Here is a 17,616-nt window from a genome sequence, read left to right as displayed (position 1 = left end):
AACACTAAATAACATTGCTCTTTAAATCATTTCAAGAACTTCAAGCACTGCAGAATGGGACAAAACCTTACTTTTCAACCTTTCAAATTGTATCTATAATTTTCCTTGGTAACAGTCATGCAACTAGGTCTGAGGTAAAAACGAGAAATAGGAAAGGTGGTAATAGGCCTAGGGCGAGCAGAGGAACTAGAAATATTACAGCATACTGAAATTTTATCCTCAGCAGTTGCACTTTACTTCTACAAATTCTCCCCATATTCTGTCCATCAACTTCTAAATGTTACACACAGAGTGTATGCTAGCAACAAAGAGGGTGTGTGTGTGTAAATCCTATAAAATATCTTCTTTGAAATCCATCTATACCACCACATTTTGACAATCAAAGTTTCACTTATGTGATTTCATCTTTGAAGAATACAGCATGTCAAGAGTATATAATGATGACCTGCCTCCCAGCTAGACATGGCATGCAGCCCAAAAGGTTTAACAAACTACACTTTTCAGATTGTTAAACTGGCAGCTGTTGGTTGGCAGGTAAATAGGGCAACATTGATAAAGGATTAAGTACCAAATCTTTAACATTCCTAGCTGGGGTGCAGCCATATCAAAGTGACAAAACTATATCATGCATGATGAGGAAATTCTCTGGACTGACATCAACAAGCAGAAGTCTGCAATACCTTCAGTGTATTGGTCCCATATATAGGATTATGTATTTAGGCCATTCCACCATGATACCAAAGAATTTGTTTCAGAAGACCTGTCAACATGGGTATGGTGTGATTCAATAGCAGATAGTGTGGTTAGGCAGTGGTGCTCACCTGATCTCCCATTATCTGTTGTTGCTGCTTACCAGGAATGAGGGTAGGAACACTCTACAGATTGGCTCTAATGGTACATTTGCATGGCACCAGGCTCCTCACTGTCACACCCTCTATCAAGCAGCAGCAATTCAGCAGGAGGCTAGATGAGCACCAACACCCAACAGTACACTACTGATGTGATTAAGTCATAAGGTAAAGGTAAAGGGACCCCTGACTGTTAGGTCCAGTCGGAGACGACTCTGGGGTTGCGGCACTCATCTCGCTTTATTGGCCGAGGGAGCCGGCATACAGCTTCCGGGTCATGTGGCCAGCATGACTAAGCCGCTTCTGGCGAACCAGAGCAGTGCACAGAAACGCCGTTTACCTTCCCGCCAGAGGGGTACCTATTTATCTACTTGCACTTTGACATGCTTTCGAACTGCTAGGTTGGCAGGAGCTGGGACCGAGCAACGGGAGCTCACCCTGTCGCGGGGATTCAAACCGCCGACCTTCTGATCGGCAAGCCCTAGGCATACCCTTCTATATTAATATATAGATATAGTTGTGTCTCTTAGCCTATCATTTTTTAAACAATTGGTCTTATTGAGACTCCCTATTTTCTGTTTTGAACTTTGCATTTTGTCTTATTCGTCTGTTGACTGTAATAAACACCTGGCTGACTTTTGTGTGGTAAATGTGGCATTTTTGCAGCTACAGCTTGTAAATCATCATCTTAGAAAATATAAAACCTAGATTTTGTCTTGCTGATGTGTTCATGGGCACAGGGCTGGTGGAGGTATTTTTAAGCTTCAAATATGACAGCCTGTATAACAAGGCTGGATGTAGACAAAAAGGGAAGAAAAATCTGAATAATAGTCAGACTTCGCCAGAAAGACATTTTGATCTCAAAAAGTATGTTCTGTACTGGAGGGATTAACTAAAGATAACAAAGAAAAAAAGAACCCTCCTGAATTTTTCGGGTAAGAAATGCTAGTTGCTTTAACTCATTTTTTAAAATAATGGCTAATTATCTGCTCAATAAGCCCTAAGGAAAGACAATTACAGTTGATCATACTGTCAATGACTGTATGGACAAAGGGCAGAGAAATCAATCCACACAGTATCATCAGTATAGACAGCTTCAGTGTCTGGAACAACATGGACCCCCAAAACTGTCCCAAGTATATCATTCTGTCAAGATTTGCAATCAATTTTAATCAATGTTTACATCTATTTCTTCTAACAGGCTTCCAAGTACACCAACAAGTTGAGATGGGTGTCAACCAAAAAAACACAAAAGAGTAAGTTTGTTCATTCATTCATATTTTAATTAGAGGACATGAAACAAAAGAAAAGATTCTTGTGACTATATGGTTAAATTCAGTCCTAATGCTAAACCATGGTCTCCTTCTAGGCCCACGTGTTCCCTCTCCCCTTTCCTCCTTCTGCACAGAAAGAGTTCAGAAGCCTTTGCCCCCCTTTCAACATGGCTTATCATTTCATCTGAACCAGGAATCATAGTTTGATGCTAATCATGGTTAGTTTCAACAAACCAGCTCCACAACCCATGATCTAACGTTGGATTATTTTGAAACATACTATTAATCAGGCTTCCTCAACCTCAACCCTCCAGATGTTTTTGGCCTACAACTCCCATGATCCCTAGCTAGCAGGGCCAGTGGTCAGGGGTGATGGGAATTGTAGTCTCAAAACATCTGGAGGGGCGAGGTTGAGGAAGCCTGCTATTAATCATGTTAAACCGCAATCCCTGATTCAGATGAAATGACTAGCAAAAGAACCTGGGAGATGGCTAGGCTTATTCACGTTGCACAAAGGCCTGAATCATCTGTAAAAGTAAAATTTTAATAATTATGAATGTTAAGTCCATTACATGGTATGAGCATATGTTTTAACTCCAGGATGCCTCTCTCCCAGAAAATGCAAGGCAGAGTCAAATTTCAAATTACTTCCTAGGGAGTAGGGGCTTCCCAAATTGAAGTGACATCACTCCACAACTTTACTACATAACTAACAACAACAAAAAAGCATGTAAAATCAGTATGACTGAGAAACAGAAGAGAGCACAATACCTATACTTACACTTGCACAATTTGCAGCACTGGCCTGTTAAATGGACCGGAAGGCGATCTGGTGAACAGTTCAATGGTGGGCAGGCCATTCGCCGGCACTCCACTACTCCACTCTATAAAATAAAAGAAAAATAGGATTAAAACATCTGTATAAAGCAGGGTTAGCCAACATGGTGCTCTCTAGATGTTGTGGACTACAACTCCCATCATCTTTGGCCATTGACCACGCTGGCTACAGCTGATGGGAGATAGGAGTTTGAAAAGCTCTGCAGGGTACCACACTGGCTATCTTTGGTATAAAGTAATGCATATTGGGGGGGGGGGCGGGAAGCATTCTAAACTTGCGGAAAAAATAATTAGCTTAGATATGAATATTTAGATAAGCTATATTGCAAGCTACAAGTTCACCATTCTGAAACAACCATAATCATATCCCACTGCTACCTATGCAAACATCTATTAAATTTTAGATATAAATTATTTCCCTTATTCCACCAATCACTAAGTGGGTTAGACAATAGAAGCCATCTACCCATTTCTACAAATACAAAATAACACCTTCACAGTCTCTGTCAATCATCTTCATTTTAACAAACAGTTTTCTATTTTCTTGAGCAAACAAAACCTCTTCTCTGATAGTTATCAAATAATTTCAACAGTACAAGATTTACATACTAATCAACTTTTGTTCCTCTGATGTTGAAAATAATAAATACCACGAACACAATATACATGTTGTTGTCATGCAAAACGCAACTCGTGCATACAATTAAGATAATGTCTCCTTCCCCACAAACTTCAGTAATAGAATTCTAAATTGTACACAGGAAACACCAAAATGTTCCGTAAAAAAAAACAGAGCCATCTAAATACAAGAAAGAAACTGCTTTTAGGCAGGTATCATTTTTTATTCCCTCCCCATACTCTGTACATAATGCTATGCATAATACCAATAACTAACCCTCCAAGTTGACATTATGTACTCAACAAACTTATACTGAATTGTAATGAGTCACCTTACCCCCATATATAAGTTAAAAGTTTCTTACTTTGCAAGTACAATTCCTGCAGTGATCATCTTCTACCCATGAGTCTTTGTCTCGATAGATCACTCCATTTACTTGACAAGTCTTCTCGCAGTGACAGTTTTCCAACTGACTAAGCCTCATTTCTGCATAATTTAGCTATAAATGAATGTTACTTGATTTAATTCATGGAATTCATACACATGGGCTCATACAAAGGAAAGTAAAAGCACAGCTTAGTGATCTTCAAAGGAATTAGGTTTTATCATACTGACAAAATCACATGAAAACAGCATGACTTTAAGCTGGTATGAATCAGCCCAGATACATAGAAGGCAGTTGCATATGCTTTGCTAGTCTATTTAGTTCAGTCCAAATTAAAGAAACCTCTGTATATGGGATGTGGCTCTCAGGACAACTGTCTAATCTGTTAACTGGCAATCAAAGTAACACCATGTCTGCAACACATAATTATTAACTTTTAAAATAATAACTACTATGTCTATAAATAACAACTTAGCCATTTAGAACTTTAGTGTCCAATTCTTGGCTCTTTATTCTGGAAAATGTTAAGAACTGGGAAAGTTCAAAATGCTATGATCTGTATACTAAATCCACTAGTCAAACCCAAAGCATGACGCTCATAGATGTAGCTCTTTCCCTGGTTCCCATCTGGCTTCTTGGAATTTATGCAGCAGAATAAGGTTTGAATAGAAGGCCATGGAGAGATGGACTGGGAAGTGCCAAGGGAAGTGACTTGTAATGGATTATACATGATATATAAAATTATGCATGTCATGGAGTAAATGGATAGCAAAAAGTTTTTCTCCCTCTCTTATACTGCTGGAACTCCAGGGCATACAATGCAGCTGAGTGTTTGAAGATTTGGCACCGACAAAATGAAGTACCTTTTCATGCAGCATATAGTTACTAAAAAATTCGCTCCGTCGAGCAGCAGTAATGGCATTAAAAGAGGATTAGACAAATTCATGGAGAATAAGGTTTTCAATGGCTACTAGGGATGGTGGCTATGTTCTACTTTCCACTGCCAGAGGCAGTATGCCGTTGAATACCAGTTGCTGAGAATTGCAAGTTAGAAGAGGAGTGTTCTCAGGCCCTGTTTGTGGGTTTCGCATAGGTATTTGAGAACGGGAAATTGGACTAGATGGGACTCTGGCCTGATCCATTGCTTTTCTAGTGTTAAAACACTTCCCCACCCCTTCCTGTCTGAAGCATATGATTCAGGCCAACTCTGCATACATTCACAACATACCACACATCCAGCAGTAAATATGAATACTCCTGATAGGAGCCATAATTCAGACAAGGCTCAGGGCCTTACCACTTCCAGCGTATGTTTTGAACGTTTACAGCACGTAAAGGGACATAATGGGTATTACATAGAAAATGTATTTTGAGCAAAAAGGTTGCACACTGCATAAGCAGCTTGGCCTCCGCATAAATATAGGAAGAGCACACGGCTAACATTTGTGCTCTCAGAACCATTACAAGTATTCTAGAAATACTTCCATAATTCCAGAAATAAATGAAACAACACCTACCCCTATAAAAGCAAATGCAAGGATAAAGTCCAGCACACTTTTGCTTTCAATTAGAAGGTTTGTCCGGGATGTTGGTGGGGAATTTTTTTGGGTGATTTTGGATATGCTGCTTAGGTAACTTTTAATAACATTTTGAAATATTAAATATTTGTGTTCGATTTGTGTATCAGTTATATTTTATCTATATTGGAAGTTCATGGTTGCTGGGTTGTCGCTAGCTATAACCCAATGGTGCATGTATGACACTGTGGGGTCTTGTGTAGCAAATTATGCTTTCTGTCGTGTGGGATAGAATGATTTTGCAGGTGAATTAATTGTTAAAAGGCATGGTGGTAGTCATTAGGACATGCAGCTTTAGAAAAAAACAAGAAAATTCATGGAGGAAAAGACTTATTATGTATTTGATGTCATGTTTGGAAACAAATTGCATTTAAAACTGAACAGCAGATATTTCTGTTGCAGATGCAGGATTCATACATGGGACAACAGGCTTGGCCAACTCTTCAGTCTCTGTCTTCCTACTTGCCATGGTGGCAAGGGGAGGTGCTGTGCAAATTCCATAGTAATCAATCATAATAGTCTTCCTTATTGAAATAATTTGATCCTAAACACTCCAGGAGCAAAGTAGCAATCTTTAGGCCTTTAATCAGATTGAGTACTCAATTATTGAAAGACCAAATCTATGTCAATAAAAGAAATCTGAGGCAATTTGTACTTATGGGTACAGAAAGAGGGGCTTTTCACCTTTTTATATTCTTAAAAAGAACAAAAAGTCTACTTAAAGGGGATAAAAGGGGCATTTAAGGATGAAAGAGAGCAGGCTCACCACATAATTTCATCATTAAATACATAATCTAGTAACAATGTATAAGAATGATTTGTTTTGTGCCAGGACATCAGTGTCACATCTCAGCCTTGAAGCATAACCAGCAAATATCAAAAAATGAGACACTGAGCATGAGACACTCACCATAAAGCGACAACAACTTGATCACACAGGTGTGCAATTAGGGACAAAGGCTTCAAGCTTAGACATGACAACTGATATGTGTCATTTTAGAACTGAACCACCAAGCTTCTATTTAGCAATAAATAAAATGAGCAATTTTGCATTCTGCTTGCTTTTCTCTGACAATTAAACAAACAAGTGTGACATGTTCCCACTGGTCCATGAATGCAACAAAATACTAAATTTATGTACTGCAAAAGGCAATGAAACAGCAGTTCCTGGGAATATGGAATAAGAAGGTAAAGAGCATTCCACTTGTAGGGGTGCTTGTAACCTTCAGAATGTTAATTATGTATTATCTAGAATTAAAAAAATATCAGCAAGAAAAATATAATTAACTGCAGCAAGGACAAGTCACTCAATGCACTATGTAATTGGCACCTACTAAGACCACCAGCATGTCTCAGAATAATTATCCCACTTTCCTGAAGTAAAATGAACTGAAATTTAATATTTCTCTTTCTCCAAGTGATCAAGTCCAAAGCATGCTGATTAAGACAGTAGAATTAAAACATGAAGATGGAAGATCAGAACGGAAAGCATAGACAGTATGGGGACATTAAAAGGGGGTATACTGGGGGGGGGAATCAGTGTAGAATGTACAGTACTGTCTTGTGCAGTTTTCATATAAACCAAAACCAAAAATAAACAAACAATGCAATTGCACTTTTAAGTTCCATTACTTTAAAAAGGTCAATAGTGCATGCTTATTCAGAAGCAAGTTTCATTTTGTTCAATAGGACTTACTCCCAAGAAAGGCATTATAGGACTGCAGCCTTAAGCATTGGTCCACTGAAATCAGCAGGGCTTAAGAGGGCTTATCTTTGGCTGATGTATGCTCCACATTTCAAGCCATCAGCTTTGCAAAGATTTGAAACAGGCAGTGGCCATGACTGTGTGTCTTGCTAACCAGTGGTGAGCAGGAAGAAGCCATAGCAAGCCTTGGGTACACAGCTGGGAGGACTTCAGAGGCTTTTAGTTTGACTTTCCCTTAAAGTAGGCCTGTCATGTCATCTAGACCACGGATCATGCTTTATGCCTGGTTAGTTTAAACAACCTAGATTTGAGGCACATGGTTTAAAGTTGATTTGGTTTTGACCCTGACCACAGTTATGAACCATGATGACACAACAAGTGGGCTTTAATACAGTGACTCTCAAACAGTGTGGTGCACCAGGAGAGGATGGCAAGTGTGGTGGGAAGATTAAAGAACAATCAAATAAACATTTAAACATTTCAGTGTAGTGCAGCATAGTGTAGCGTAGCATAGTGTAGCGTACTCTGTGTGTGTGTGTGTGTATGAAGAATATGGATAGATATCTTTTCTAAATGAGAGCAAGAGCATCAAGTGTGATTGAGGACAATCCTAGCTGTGATCCAGAATCGCTGTTTGAACAGAGTATGGAAGAAGACTCGTTTATAATTTGTATTCTGGAAGTGTGCCCCAGATAAAACTGCTTTAAGAGAAAGAGGGGGAGGAGGAAGGAATGCTAAAGTCATCCTTGTCTTGTGGGAAGATAATGGGAGAGCACTTACATTTGAGGTTTGTTCCTGCTCATGCATTGCTAAACTATGGTTTAGCAATTATGTAAAAACAGAGCCAGTATGTATACACAATGTTTTGTTTTATAATTGGCATTTTAATGCTATGAAAAGTGTGTTATTATAAACAAGATAAGCACATGGAACGGTGGGATTAAATAGAACAAGTGAAGGCAGCTCAGAAACAAACATCTGATGAGCAGCCACTGCTGCCTGACTGCTGGTAGAACTCCAATCCCCATGACCTCCAGTTCTCATCATCATGCTATCCCATGCAAAAAAACAAACAAACAAAACCCCAATATTATGTAAGAACTGAAGGGTTAGATATAGAACAGGTTATTCAAAATAACTGGAAGAGTACAGTTTTTTATGTGTTTTATTTCTATGAGAGGAAACGAATGACATAGGAAACAACCGTGTTTGACAACTATGCATGCCTATCTTGTTTTCTTATTCCATTAGGCAAGCCTCAGCATCAGTATTCAACCATATGATTCAAACAAGAAAGGAAAAATGCATTATTTGTGGATCAGTCACTTATTGTTCAATTTATAGCATGAAATAAATCCTTGACATAATGATACATAAACTGACAAAAGATGAGAAATGTGTACATGGTTGCCCAAATATGGGAAGCAAATGACAACTTGGATGTAAAACTGGGAACAAAGGTCAGGTACCTACTTTTGCTGTCATTTTAGCCAGAAGTTCTTGTAAATCCATAATTCCTTGAACCAGGCTTAAGAAGTCACTGCAGGTTGGACAGGCTCAATAAAGGAAGGAAGGAAAACAACAGATAAAAACCATATTATACAAAACAATCTACCATATGCTTAACTCAGTAGCTATTGGATTCTAGCATTTGTAATACAAATATTACAAAGATTATAAGAAAATGAAAACATATGGACATTTTAATAGAAAATAAAATTTATAATTTAAATTGGGTTGTCTCGCACATATAAGACATATTATTGGAAATATTGGAATCTTATAGTAACAGAAAAGCATGAGCAGAAGGGTTGTATCCCACAGTCCGCAATTCAGTCCAGTTTTCTCAGGCTTATAAGCAATGCAGCCATCACAAATCTGAACTGATCTGGTGTGATGACAGTAATGTGCAGTCTTGTTCAATGCAAACTAGAAAATGGGGGTCCAGAATTTGTTGGCTTTCCCAATGAAGCTGTCATCTAGGTCACTTATAAGATCAGTTTACAGGTAAATGAAGAGAAAATAAATATGCGCAGTCGGACATATGAAGGAGTAAAACAGTTATATCTATAACTTCCTAGCCTGCTTTTACTGAGAAACGTTGGCAAAACATAGTCTTAGTTGTTCAACTACAAAGTGGTACTTCTCAGGAAGAATGCAACATTGTTGTGCAACAAATGAATAGGCACTACAAAACACTCCTTTTTGTTAAAAGTATTTTTATAAACTTAATTTTAAGTATATATACTTAAAAGTGCTACTTACTGCGATTCAAATTAGGGCATTGGGTTATATATCCATTAGGCATGAAGATGACTTTCACATCTTGAATGATACCCTTTGTAACAGAAGAGATAGCTGGTAATATAGATTATAGTCATACAATTAAAATTGTACAAAATAATTCACAATTTATGTCTTGATAAGGCATAACAAATACAATCATACTGATTAACAAATTAAAATCATATGAACTTTTAAAAAAGATACCACTGAATGGACTGGTAAATATATAATTTCATTTTTCAATTAAAAAAAACATAGCTTTTGATTTTTTTAAAAAATTCTTGGGTTGGTTTTTATGATTCATGAGTAAGTGAAGTTAAGTACTCTCATAGGCCAGAATATAACATTTACCACTAGCTAACCAGATAACATTTACCACTAGCTAACCAGAGGTGAACCACCTAGCAGTTCGAAAGCACGTCAAAGTGCAAGTAGATAAATAGGTACCGCTCCGGCGGGAAGGTAAAGCGTTTCTGTGCGCTGCTCTGGTTCGCCAGAAGCGGCTTAGTCATGCTGGCCACATGACCCAGGAGCTGTACGCCAGCTCCCTCAACCAGTAACATGAGATGAGCGCCGCAACCCCAGAGTCGGACACGAATGGACCTAATGGTCAGGGGTCCTTTTACCCTTCACCTTTAACCAGAGTTATGCACTTTTAAGAACCAATTGTACTGGTCACTTTAGCTTACATATTTCCTGTTGAAATTAAAACAACCCAAAGTACTTAACTTTCATTTGACTTCATTCACTATTTATCAATTTCATATTAAAAAATGAGAACAAAATACAACAATATTGTCGGTTTATACTGCTTGATCTAACAAAACTAGTTGACAAAATATTTACAGATCTTAAAAATAGAAATAAGGTTAATATTATTGATTTGGGGAATACATTCAGATCAGGTATGTGTTTTAGAGCCCCCTCTGGAACCCCATGGTAAAACATAATAAATAACGACTGTTCCGGCAAGTAAAAAATTCTGAACACAAAGCCTGGTCAGCCACAGGCCTTATGACTTTCACTTTATATGAAAAGTTAAGTGAATTTATATTTCACTTAATTAGTTTTACCATGCCCTTCAAATAATATTCCTAGGGCATTAAGTAAAGATCCAGACTCAACACCACAGTCCAGAGTATGGCTAATACGAATGCTTAAGTCTCACTATTTTCAATGGCACAGAAACGAAAAGCATATGGTGAACTGTAGTCAGTCATACACAAAGATGAGCAATGAAAGCCCTATGAACAAAAACCTCTAAAAGGTCTATTAGAGAGCAAATGCCAATGGAACCATTCTAGTCTGAAGCCACTTTCACAAGGTGACTCATTCATAGTACAATGATTCCAGAGAAAGGTTTCTCCACCCCTCTTCCGCTGATTAGCCTCAGTGTGATGTGATGCTTTATTCAGATTAAATAGGCACCTTAAAACCAAATGCTGAGGTCTTCAGTCCTTGTGCATGTCAACATATGTGAACTGGATAACAAAAAAGGCTAAGACCCTTAGCATTCAAATAAATTTTGATAGACATGCATGCAGTAATGATGAACTGGATCTAGGAGAGGCACATAAAGTGTACTGGAAAAACACACACACACACACACACACACACACACACACACACACACCACTTTATGTGGAAAAGTAAGTTTACAGTCAAGGTTATCCTTTGATAATCAAAATATTGGTTTGATCAGAAACTGCAGCCATTATTTCAGCTCCAGTACAACAGAAAAATGGATGCTACTGAGCAGATGGAAGACATCATATCCTGCTCAGAATAGTGAGCTCCTGCTATAAATAAAATATAGTGCTCCAAGATTTGCAGATGCAGCAACATTTAACATTTATGTGCTCATTGTGTCAGATAGCAAAAAGGTAATCAGCAAGCAGCAATTCCTGCTTGTTATTTCAAGATCAAATATTAATTGAAAATATTAATGAAAATAACTATCCAGAACATTTATTAACCTTTTTATCTATGAGAATAATGAAGTCATATGAGTAATGAGACAATACATTGTCGGTTGGTAGGGATAACCTCCAAAGCAATCTTTAATATGATTTTGAAAATGAATGCTAGTGAACAATGTATTAAAACTACAGACACATGGATGTCTAAGGGCAATGTTTAAATACTTGCCCTAATACAGCATGGATATATGTGTATGTAGCTGATGTAAAGTCATATCTGGGTGTGCATCTCAATTTACACTAAAATGCTCATCTAGGCAGTACGTACAAGGCTTCACTGACATCGTGGCCTGGGGAGTCCAAGTTGAAGCAAGCCTAATTAATAACCACTGAGCACACCAGGTGTGCATCACAACCAAACTGTTCCACCTCACTTTAGTAAGATTTATTCTGCCTTTGCTTAACATTAAGCACCTGTTGACTTGTTCCACAGGTGTATAGCCTTACTCAGTGCTATTTTTCTGGGAAAAGGTGTGGAAACTCACCATGTCCGCCTCCCTTATTCTCTTATAATGGCAATGGTGCCCACCTGAGTGGTGCTGGAACAGAGTTCCAGCAAGTTCTGGCTGGAAAAAAAACCTATTTGCTACATAAATGAATAAATGTTAAAAATATACCTATCACAAATGCTCCCCACCCACCATTTGCTTGTTTGTTAAGCATTAAATTTATTTAGCATTTTCAGCTGAAAGAGGGTGGTGGCAACACACAGCCTAGCTAATGTCATTTTTTGTGCACTGTTTCTAAGCCTTGAACGATATGTTTTAAAAGGTGTGCTCTTTTCATTATGCATGCCGAAAAATACACATGTATCATTTTCATTCACTTCTAGGTTTTAGATGCCACAATGGTATTAATAATAATAATAATAATAATAATAATAATAATAATAATAATAATACCCTGCCCATCTGGCTGGGTTTCCTCAGCCACTCTGGGCAGCTTCCAGCAAAATATTAAAATACAATAATTCATCAAATATTAAAAGCTTCCCTAAACAGGTATGCAACTACCAGAATCTGCTTTCAAGATGACTAGTCAAATAAAGGGCTTTTTTTGTCAGGAAAAGTCAAGCTGCAGTCTATACTCTGCCTTTGACTTCAATGGATTATGACAGCGACAGCTATAGCACTATCCCGTTATATCCACTGAGATGACCAGCTAGCATCCTACAATGCAACAGCTGCTGTGTCAGGGCCTTATGTCAGAGAACGTATTGCACAGATTATAGGAATTGCGAATATTGTCTTGTATTTGCAATAATATTACATATCATTGTAAAAATCTTCTTTATGAAAATTCACCTCCGTAAAATGAGAAGAGCATTTTGGGGGGCAAGAGTAATGTTGACAGAAATGACATACTGCTAGAAGGAAGCACGGACATACGAGAAAAGTCATGGTGAGCATTAAGCGAGGGGGAAGTGTCAGGTCCCTTGACTTTGTGCTTTCGTACAGAATTACGAATCGCCATATGCCAGCCCACTTGTGGAAGCAGCTGAGTGACACACAACAATTCCCTTCTGCTACTGTGGCATCTAAGGGTCAATTACCGTAAATGGCATTCCAATGCACGACTGTTTTAGTCAACAGTTGCTGTTGCTGTTTTTGATCAAAGCAGCTGAGGAAAGCTGCCATGTTAAGTGGAAAATCATGAAGAGGAGACTTATTCCCCCTCATCTTTGCTTCCAACACCTGAGGTGACAAGATTATTATTCAATCAATCAATCAATCAATCAATCAATCATTACATGCCCTTCACTCTAAGGTTCCAGGACATGTTACAGCATTAAAGCTCAATATTGGAAACAGTTTAAAACAACTTGCAACTTATTTCTACTTGCTCATTAGCACCAGCATTGCTAGATGGACCCTTATAATAAAACAGTTAAAATACAGTAAGATCCATAATTAATACACTTCATATAATCAGTGGACAAAACTATTGACGCAGGCTCAGAAATATCCCAGTTTATAAATATATACTCAGGATGGATAACTAAAAACAACACAGGTGTCTCTAAGTGCTCTAATGCAAAGAGTGTGCCATACAGGTTTGGACTTAACATGCACAGTGAGTATAGCTTCAGAGAGAAAGGCAAGGCTGAAGATGTGAGAACTGGAACAGAATCATCAGCCTTCTTGGTTACATTTCTCCCTTGCTTCTTTTAAGTAAGGTGCTTCAACTATTTTTAACATGTTATATGGTTTATCTTTGGGATGCCTCTTTACTCTAATTCAGTCTTTCTCAAACTTGGGTCCCCTGCTGTTGTTGGACTACAACTCCCATCATCCCTTGTTAGCATGACCAGTGGCCAGGGATGATGGGGATTGTAGTCCAACACCTGGGGACCTAAGTTTGAGAAACAGTGCTCTAATTTCTTTGTTTTCCTACTCTGGCATGGGCGTACTGTACTACTACTCTAAAGTACTCAAAAAGATATCCTATTCCAAAAAAAAAATCCTCCTCATCTACAAGAATTATTCATGGGATTGTGTTGTGGAAGAGGCAAAAACAGAATGCTCGTAATTCATGGAATTGTAGAGTTGGAAGGGACCCCAAGGGTCAACTAGTTGAACCCCTTGAAAAGCAGGAATCCTGCCCAGAGTCATCCATGGGTGGGCTCAAACCATCAACCTTCTGGTTGGTTAACAGCCAGATACACTGACCTATTCCACCAACTTCCTTTATGCTTTCCTAAATCATTTTACGATTCATCTTCCTAAAAGGCTCAGCAACATGCTGAACAATCTCACACACCCCTAACTTGAACCACATTAATGTTATGTATGCATTTGCTGGACCTGTTTTGGGGGTGCAGAGCTCTATCAAATATGGGGGGTAGCTGTGAGATTTTCCTTTAGTGTCAGATCTTTTTTTCTTTTTAACGAAAAGCACTGAAAATTAAAAGGAATAAGACAGGAGGTCACCATCATATGGGGTGGGGTGTCCCCTAAGAACACCACTATCATAGGCCATGGCATCATTCACAAAGGGAACAAAAAGAAAGGCAATAATAACCATAAAAACCATAAAAAATCAGGCACTGCAGATACAATAAACCACAATCACGTCCCCTAAAAATTATTTGTTGCATATGATAGAATAGCAAGGGATTCTCAGGTAAAATGTGCCAGCTTAAATGTCCGAATCACCTTTGCAATTGACCACTATTTTATCTAGTTCTTTTCTCCTGATCTTCTTAGCTGCCAACGCATATAGTGCTATTTTATAAGCTACGAAGTCCTAAGAACGCAGGAGTTACATTCAGACATGAGGGGAGAGAGACAATGGCATTTCCACCTGCCTTGCCCCAGCCTCAGGAGTCTTTGTAAGAGAGCTGCTCTCTTCCAGAGGAAGAACTAAGGGGAGAGAGACTTTCTGTAGGCAACGGCTACTCCATCTGCCTTGCCCTACCCTCCAGCCCCAGGAGCCTTTCCCAGACCATGACTTTGAGAATAGCAGAAGCAGCTGGGAAGAGAGGAGTTCAGGGATAGTTTGTAAACATAATTTTGTAAGTTGTGTGTCCTTTTTTCTCAATTTGATCCTTTTACATGGTTTTGTACGTTTTGTGGTATTTTATGTGCTGTGCTTTGCTGCTTTTTATTGATTATAGATTAGTAATACTTTATTGTAATTGATGAGTGATAACTGTTTAAATTATTATTTGCTGATGTTTAATTTTACTGTTTACTATTGGATTCTAATGGAGTATTGAATATTGCTTCATTTGATATAAGCTGTTTATTTTAAAGTTATTGTGATTTTTTATATATAGGATCTGATTGTTACTATTAAAGTTTGATGTTTTATTATTTTTACGGTTGTTGGAAGCCACCCAGAGTGACTGGGGCAACCCATCCAGATAGGTGGGGTATAAATAAAAAGTTGTTGTTGTTGTTAGTTTATTGTGTTAGTTTTACTGCTTATAATGCTAACACTTCTGTTCCAATTTCTAGTGTTCCTTTTACACTACAGTACATGTTGGCACTGTGGCTTTTTGATCAATATACTGCCATGTCGCACTAAATTTTAAACAGCAGGAAAGAACTGTATGCCAGGATACTGCCCCAAATTTCATCACGTGGAATTACAGTGCAAAACTCCCGTGATTTTCCAGGCTAAGATGCTTGTAAACAGAGTTTTTCTGGGACATGGAAACAAGCACTAAATTTCCACTAGATTTCCAGAAGTGATTTTTACACTGTGTGAAAGACAATATAAAATGAAGACATTTCCTGGATCAGGAAAACATAGTAGGTGTGAAAGGAAAGAGAAGATTGTGTCTCCTAGTGTGTTTTAATGCTACAATTTTAGAGTTTTCCCATTAAGAACAAAAGCAGAAGATGAACTGAAAACATATTACCAGTTACAGGTAGGTAGCCATGTTGGTCTGCCATAGTCAAAACAAAATAAAATAAAAAATTCCTTCCAGTAGCACCTTAGAGACCAACCAAGTATGTTCTTGGTATGAGCTTTCATGTGCATGTACACTTCTTCAGATATGAAGAAGGTATCTGAAGAAGAAGGTATCTGAAGAAGTGTGCATGCACACAAAAGCTCATACCAAGAACATACTTAGTTGGTCTCTAAGGTGCTACCGGAAGGAATTTTTTATTTTATTTTGTTTTGAAAACATATTAGCAAAGTATGCTGCCACACTCCTAATAGATTTGAAATAGCTATTATCAGTATAATGCTGATAATAATATTCAGTGCTTTTTAGACACAATTGCTAGCACAATTCCTCTGCAGATACAAAAGAAAAATACTAATTCTTCTGTTAACATTCTTATTTCCCTGCAGATCTCTGTTTACACTGAGCAAAATAGGGTTTCTATATGCTAAAACACTGGAACAAATTGGTTTCGAAAGAAAAAGGGGGTCCTGCTGAGTATGTAAATATAAGGACAAGGGATGTGTGTGCTTATAAACTATCAAAATCGTAGGCTTTTGCAAAGTGTAAAGCTTATAAAACTCACAAGCAAACTTAAAAATACAGCCAATTATGTAGTTTTGCCCTGAAGACAGTTAGTAAAATATTCAGGCATCTATAGAGCAAAGAATGTAATGTCAACTTACATTATGATCAATAAAAACTGGCAGCTCATTATCATATCATTAGCTATCCTGCTGTTTCCAAAGCGTTAATGCGTAGAAATATTAATTTATAAATGCATAATATCCCTCAGTTATTAGACTCTGGCTGTCTGTATCAAAAAAGAATTAAAAATGGGCAAAACCAATATAACTATTACTACTCTCCCCCCCCCATTTCCTTTTTTGCTCTATACCCATAAACATATGTTTACCATCTGCAGAATTATGGGAAGCAGCTGAGGTTGAAAAACCAACAGCTGTAGAATAAAATAATGCCATCAATTTCACTTCATGGTGACAGCTCAGCTGTTAGATGGAGAAATAAAGTCCAGGTAAGAAGGCATTTCTCCACCTTAATTTAAATGGGGAGTGGGTGGACAAAAGAGGTACAAACATTATCTGTGTTATATTAAAACCTGCTGCGGTATTCTTACCCATTGCAACTTCTCTTTCACCCCAAAACCAGTTGGGTAATGTGGGTGGGGGGTCTTTACACGTACAGCTGGATGAGAAAGGCATTGGCATCTGCTTCAAACTGCAATGCTGGTGGCACATTTGCTGGTGCCTGGGAGTGGGAGCCATACATGCATGAGTGCCAGAATCATAGCTGTCAAGTTTCGGATTTGAAAATAAGGGATCAGCAGTCCCACTTATCCCGGGGACAGTCACATGTCAGTGGTGGGCGCAGCCAGAAGCAAAAGTGGACAGAGCAGCAATGTAAACTCCAAGCGGGCTCGGGCTCCGAGCGGAGCAAAGAGGGGGGCAGCCATGTGCTCCACGCGATGGAGACCCATCGCCTTCTTGTCTGATCCCATCAAAACAGGACAGGAAGCAGCAGCTGCTCAAAGGCAGCTGGGCTCCGCCCTCCAGCTACTATTGGCCGGCTGAGGGGCTCGGCGGCAACGGATAGGGGCTGATGCAGGGGGAGGAATACAACCCCCTGCAAGCACAGGAAACGGCTTCCACTTGCTTTGAGGGCTGAGGCTTTTCTCTCCAAGTAGGCGAG

The 17,616-nt window shown here is 38.5% G+C and overlaps 1 protein-coding gene across 5 annotated transcripts in view; it reads right to left on the bottom strand.

The window, feature by feature from the left end:
* NELL1 (neural EGFL like 1) overlaps window positions 1-17,616 on the bottom strand; it is a 361,894-nt gene that overhangs the window by 226,837 nt on the left and 117,441 nt on the right. For all 5 annotated transcript variants that reach the window (XM_033150888.1, XM_033150879.1, XM_033150869.1 and 2 more), the window contains exons 6-9: window positions 9,511-9,583; window positions 8,719-8,801; window positions 3,943-4,077; window positions 2,904-3,006 (exon numbers count right to left, since the gene is read on the bottom strand). In XM_033150888.1, the coding sequence (XP_033006779.1) occupies window positions 2,904-3,006; window positions 3,943-4,077; window positions 8,719-8,801; window positions 9,511-9,583 (394 nt within the window). The remainder of the gene's footprint in view (window positions 1-2,903; window positions 3,007-3,942; window positions 4,078-8,718; window positions 8,802-9,510; window positions 9,584-17,616) is intronic.

Source organism: Lacerta agilis, chromosome 1 (genome assembly GCF_009819535.1).
Source record: "Lacerta agilis isolate rLacAgi1 chromosome 1, rLacAgi1.pri, whole genome shotgun sequence".
Lineage (NCBI taxonomy): Eukaryota > Metazoa > Chordata > Lepidosauria > Squamata > Lacertidae > Lacerta > Lacerta agilis.
This window is presented reverse-complemented; position numbering and strand designations above follow the sequence as displayed.